The following is a 6,549-nucleotide window of genomic DNA, read 5'->3' as shown; positions in this document are numbered from 1 at the left end:
CGGAGCAGCTGTAGGAAGTGTCTGGAGAGAGAGAAGTCTGGGCATCTTTGCTTAGACTGCTGCCCTCGCGACCCGGTCCCGGATAAGCGGAAGAAAGTGGATGGATGGATGGATAAATGAAGAGGCATTTGTGACCTGTGTGGAATTAAGTATTTTATAAGCTCTCACTTTAATAGCCCAACCCTATAGACTTTAAAAAAAAATTGTTGTTGTTGATCAACTTCATCCTAGCCTTCAACAAAGGGTGTCCTTTTATGAGATGAAAGCCATATACCTATTTGTAGTCATTCAGGCTGCTATTTTAAACAAAAACCAAGGACAAATGAAGCAAATCAGTGCCCCTGTGTTTTTTTTTTGTTTGTTTGTTTTATTTTTTAAGAACAAAGGCATCAGGAAGTAAAACCATCCTGATTTGGTTTATGTTTGGGTTTTGGATTGTGGAACAAGCAACATGAAGACACCACCATTACTCCTCTGATAATCTGAGTAATGATAACCAGTAACTTATTAGTTATAATGAAAATAATTAATTGCAGCTCCAGTGTAGGCTACCCCTTGGGTTTCATATCAGTTACATCTATATATATTGTTACTTCTAATGTCTTTATTTTGTATTGGACAGTGGGGATTTTTGCTCATGGCCGAAATAATGAATCCGCTGTACTGTGGATGTAAGTACATGCTAATGTTTAGCTACCTTACACAGACATTTTCCTCTCCAGGCTGCATAACATGATGCTTGATGTGTGCTTATGAAGAAGTCTAACCAAATGCTTGTAAGATGTGAGATGGCTGGATGAAAAATATGGGAAAAGATGCAACTTGTAGAGTGACAGTGATGTTTTGACGGAGCCTTCGTAATGGCATATTCAAATACGTGACTTGAATACTGAGTTTACACAGTTTTCCAGTTTCTGCTCCCACCTTTCAGAAGGAGGGAGGAGATGGAAGAACCATAGCACATGAATATATCCCATCAATACTAATAGTCTGTGCCTCACAAACCACTGTTTACATCAGCACATGTATGTTCTTTGAGTATTGCAACAGAAAAATAATACAGTAATAATTATATGTATTTCCACTCAAATATATAGGCCTGTTTTTGCTTGGTCTATCAAAATAAGGGCAAATTTCAATATTATTTGCAACATATATATAGGTGTGATTTGTCATGGGCAGTGTGATATTCTGGAACACTTTTATCGCAAACAATTAGGCTACAGCTGTCATCAGTGGAGGAAATTGGCCTCGTTGTCTATTGATTTAACACCACAGCTTCCAAAAGCATTAAATGTTCTATTGGCTACTGAAGTTGTACATTAGCTCCAGTAGTCCACCAGAGTGGGCTTAGGGTTTACTAAGCCCTTTATATTGTAGGAAACGTCAATCATAATTACCCTTATTTGTGCTATATCCTGGGGGCAGTAGATTTAATAAAATTCATTACTCCGGGTTTATTCATTTCAATTTTAATTTCCCTTTAAACAATTCGATTTCATTTTTTTTAAATGGGAGCTCAACTGTGCAGTTCACCTTGTCACTCACAGCTGACTGGCGCTCGTACGTGCACATGAGCACGCTTCTCTCACTGTCGAGCACGAGCGCGTCCGCGTACATCCCTCTCTCCTCACTCGGCCGGAAATCGGTCCATTTTTTCTCAGTTGTATAAGAGGAGGCTTGAGGAGCGGCAGCCCGTGTAACGTGCGTCTGTGAGAGCGATCAACTAATGTCAGAGAGTAGACAACGACAACAGCTGCCAAGCAAAGGATGTAATCAGGGCCCATACGGTTGGTCGACCGACTTTTGTTGTCAGGGAGCGTTTTTCCACGCTGCCGGAGGGACATCCCTGCGCGTTTCTCCATGCAGAGAGCCAGACAGGGAGACGGTACAGACTGAACGGGAAGGCAGAGCTGGAAGCGCCCTCTCCACAAGGTGGACCAGCGATTTCACCTCCAGAGGCTGGTCTTAGACGTCCTGTTTGATGTTTTGACTTAATATGTGCTTGTTTGTGTTCATGTTTGATGCCCTAACGACCCAAGGCACACTGCGAGATCGCTGCTTTGATGAATAATTTAGAGACTTTAGTTCCGAGGCTCACGCTGCGACTACCGAGCGACCTCTGGCTGCGCCTGACGCCACCTGAACGTGCTCCGATGGTGGACCAAACAGAAAGATAGATAAATAAATAACACCACGAGGACACGGGCCACAATTGGAGAGCAGACAAAAGGTCAAAATTAGGGGTTCTTTAATACTCGTCTGGGTGCCGTTTTGTGGCGTACAGCCCCGTAGTCATGTTGCCGAGTCTGTGGGGGAGGAAAATCGGAGCCTCCAGTTCTTCGACGCCCATCCATTGGCACCCCAGTGTCTGGTTTATGTTATGAGCCTCAACGAACGTTGTTCACATCATCAGCTGTCATCTTGTTCTTATTTGGAAAAACTAAAGAAATAAGCGGATGCATCTCCTCAAAACGCCTTACACATCTGATTTGATCTTAAGAGTCTAAGCTGTTTTTTTCCTTTTGGTTACCTCAAAGTTTTAAAGACCTGGTTACCTCTGTTCTGCATCACATCAGCGTTAATACAGAGCAAATCTGTAAGTCGATGATCACCGTTTTCACTGTTGAACTGACTTTAAAACCTCATAAATCTACCTCAGACCTTATCTACATACGACAATAGACCGATGTGCCCCCTAATGAATACCTCAGCCTGACTGCTGCGCCTGTTGCAAACTGAGCTCGTGTTTCTGTAACGCTGCAGATGGCTTCGTTTCCAGACTCGGACCTGCAGACGTGTCCGCTTTGCAAGGAGCTGTGTGGCTCCTCTGCTCCGATCTCCTCTAGCTCTTCTACATCTTCATCTTCCTCACATACCTCATCCTCCTCCAGCCAGACCACCAGGAGGCTCCACGTCCTGCCCTGCCTCCATGCCTTCTGCAGGCACTGTCTTGAGGGCCAGCGCAGTCCCGGGGACCCGCTCAAGCTGCGGTGCCCCACCTGCGACCAGAAGGTGTCCATCTCTGAAGCCGGGGTGGACTCCCTGCCTTCTTCTAACTTCCTCTTCAGCAACTTGCTGGATGTGGTAGTGAGCTCCGAGGAGCAGATCCAGAACAAGAATGGCCACCACCAGCGGGGAGGCTTAGGTGGAGGCTCCTCCAGCTTCCATCATTCCCAGGGAGGCCTGTTACCTCCACACCACCTGGGAGAGCCTCAGTGCAGCTCATGTGATGAGGAGAACCCAGCTACCTCCCACTGCCTTGACTGTCAGGAGTATCTGTGTGATAACTGTGTGAGGGCACACCAGCGGGTGCGGCTCACCAAAGACCACTTCATCGAGCGCCTTGGAGACAACCTCCACTTGGGCCAGGTCAACGCCAACAGCAACCCGGGCCAGCCAGGGGTGTCAGTGTGCCTCGCCCAATCCCTGCAGAACAACTTTGCCTTGCTGTCCCTGTTCCAGGATCGCATGAGCTTCTGCCAGCACCATGACAACGAGGTGAGTCCAGCATAAGAGTAAGAACCACTGCATCTAGGAGTGCAAAAGATTGGGTGTATACAGATGGGCAATAAATTAAAGGAAAACACTGAATGCTTGACCCCTATATGGATCTGGAGACATTTAGCTGACATTAGGTCCACTTGTCACCGTAGAGGGAAGGGTCACTGCAAATCAATGCAAAGTTGTTCTGAGTGATCATCTTTATATTATAATGAGACATTTCTATCTTGAGGGGAGCGGCCTTTCTTCCAAGATGACAATGCCCCCATCCACAGGGCACAAAGGGTCACTGAATGCTTTGAGTATGAAAATGATGTAAACCATATGCTATGGCCTTCACAGTCACCAGATCTAAGACACTTTATGTTGGTTTTTCCTTCCATTTGTCACCTGTATGTATGTATGTATGTATGTATGTATGTTCATTTATATAAATTATGCCATTTAGAAACTAATAGTAAACATGCCATCCACAATGTCACTTGTTTTTGACAAACTGGTTCATCTTGACAGGTATACTTACCCTACTTGTCCTGTGGTGGTAGTAATATAATAATAGTGTATTTAATGTTCACACACATACATACACATTTATAGTGTAATAGCATTATGTGTGTAGTATAGAACCATACTGGGGGCCATATGGCCTTAGGTTCAAAGGGAGCTGAGTGGCTCTTCACCTAGTTCTCTGGAGATGAACAGGCTGGATTTACACACACATCGACCCTGCGTGCAGGCACACACATGTATGCATAGACACATGCAGAGTCTGGTTAATCTGTACCACACCATATATTCAGGGCAGAGAGAGGCCCCTGTGGTAACTGCACACATGTTTCCTTGACTGTTAGAAGTCCTATTTATGGACATATTATGGAGATCTGATAATGGGAAAGACCAGTTGAAACTGGGACACAGACTCCTGATTTTTTTTTTTTTTTTTTTCTTTTTCTGGACCGTGTCATCAGTGCACAGTAACTAAAAAAATTTATATTGTACCACTTATGGTTTCTGTCAAAGAGATAAAGGAAGTTCTCCCTGCTCCTGGAGAATACACTTGTTGGCCACATGAGAATGGATAAAAGATATTTTTAGTAGTTTATTAATGAAGGTCTTGCAAAATGATCTGTGAGGTCTGTAGAGTTAGTAATGACTCACATAACCAATCAACAGACCTGAAATGCACCCAATTTTCAAGTTACATTAGTACTTGTACACATTACCAATTGTCCAACAGTCAAAGATTTTGTTTAATGAACCTCAAAACACGCGGTCCACCCCAAAGACTTGAAATGTTCCCAGTGTTGCAACATGGGCACATTTAAAAAAAAAAGTTTGATTTTATAAAAGTCTCCCCTGATGTGGTGACAACAGGTAGTACTCATGAGTCTTGTGAAACAGAATTCTACTTGACTCTGCTACTACGGGGGTGACTGTGTAGAGCAGTCGTCTCCCACCCAGACGGTCAGGAGTTCGAACCTCTGTGCCTGCAGTCCACATGTTGAAGTGTCCTTGGACAAGACACTGAACCCCCAAGTTGCCCCCCGATGGTTAGAGCCATCGGTGTGAGTTGGCGCCACAAATGGCTGCCTTGGTTCTGTACCGGAAACAAATTCCTTGTGTGTGTGCGAGACATACTTGGCCAAATAAAGGTGATTATTACTACTCTATGTTCAGCTGTTCCTGTTAGGGGTTGCCACATGAGTAAATTTGGCACATTTTTATGCCGTGCGCCTTTCCTGACACAACCGGGCTTGGGACCGGCACAGAAGTGACTGGTGTGAAACCCCTGTGGCTAGATACAGGGTTCCACTTGACTACATTTCAAGCTGAATGGTGGAAAAGCTGGACAAGTCTCTATACTAAATGGACTAAATGCCAGGTCCATTAAAGCAGTGCATAGAAACACATTGCTAAGGAAATGATCTGCTTTGTCCTGTGCCAACAGAAACTTGAAAATACTGCCCAATCAGAGTTTAATCTGTATTGTAAATTAAAAGTGCCCCTGGAGGTTCACTGGGCAAAGAGCAATTCCCTCACTTGCAGCTGTGTTTCTCTTACTTGTATTTTAGTCCCGCCCACATAAGATGTGAAGAAAGAGGAAATGAGTTTAAAAAAAAAAAAAAAAGACATCCTTTCCTCAAGTCTTTCGTCTGAAACATCCAGTCACCAGCTGATATTCAATAGAGGGTGTTTATAAGAGACTTCTGCAAAAGATGCTCTCCTGTGGCCTTACTCATGGCTCCTCCAGCAGCCTCCCCATCTTCCAAGCAGTAATAAGAGCTATGTTACATTTTTTGTGATGGCAGACCGAAAGGACTTCTGTATTGATGCAGGAGTGAGAAGCGGAAGTGTACCCCACTATAAACAAACAAAAGTTGCATTTACATGTGGTGTTTTTCCATCAGTGCAGGTCATCCAAAACCAGGCAGTCTGTGGGTAAAACAGTCATTTCGATACCAACTTGAATGTGTTGTTGGGTTTATAGAGATGAATACATTTAGGTGTTGAAATGACCATAACGTGGTTATGTGATATCTGTAGTTCGGCCAGCCTGTCAGTATGGCCAAGCTTTTAGCTCCAGTCAACTGTAACATGATTGACAGGGAAACATAGCCAATTGCGAGGGCTGCAGTGGCTTTAAAGATGCTGATTGGTTAGAAGTTGATTGCCCTGCCCCCTCCGCTTACAGACCATGTGATTGTTACAAAGCTCTGCTTACAACACTTAACTATGTAGTAACTGTGTCAAAAATCGCATGTTTCTTTCTCCCTCACTGCTTGTGAAGATAGGTTTGTAAGCCTGAGTGAATGCACAAACCTGTAGAAAAGTTTGCAGGCAGAAACGTCAGTGTACAGGCTTACAAAATTAAGTTTACAGGTACTAACCTAAAAGTACAAGCTTACAACCCAAATGTACAAGCTTACAAAATCAAGTTCACAAGTAGAGACCTGTTTCCAGGCACATCTTTCTGACTAATACAGTATTCCATATGAACCAGCCTTCATATAACAATAGAAGTGTCATGGAAAGGTTGCCATATCA

General features: G+C 44.0%; 1 protein-coding gene across 2 annotated transcripts in view; it reads left to right on the top strand.

Moving 5' to 3' along the window:
- The first annotated feature begins 1,571 nt into the window (after window positions 1-1,571).
- trim71 (tripartite motif containing 71, E3 ubiquitin protein ligase) overlaps window positions 1,572-6,549 on the top strand; it is a 41,786-nt gene continuing 36,808 nt past the window's right edge. The window contains exons 1-2 of one of the 2 annotated variants that reach the window (XM_020586289.1): window positions 1,572-1,935; window positions 2,767-3,501. In XM_020586289.1, coding sequence (XP_020441945.1) covers window positions 2,767-3,501 — 735 coding nt within the window. In that variant the 5' untranslated portion in view covers window positions 1,572-1,935. Of the gene's footprint in view, window positions 3,502-6,549 lie in introns of both variants that reach the window. The other variant, XM_020586290.1, reaches the window with a different exon arrangement.

Source organism: Monopterus albus, unplaced genomic scaffold (assembly GCF_001952655.1).
Source record: "Monopterus albus unplaced genomic scaffold, M_albus_1.0 scaffold402.1, whole genome shotgun sequence".
In the NCBI taxonomy this organism is placed as follows: domain Eukaryota; kingdom Metazoa; phylum Chordata; class Actinopteri; order Synbranchiformes; family Synbranchidae; genus Monopterus; species Monopterus albus.
The sequence above is the reverse complement of the archived record's forward strand: the minus strand, read 5'-3'. Positions and strand labels throughout refer to the sequence as shown.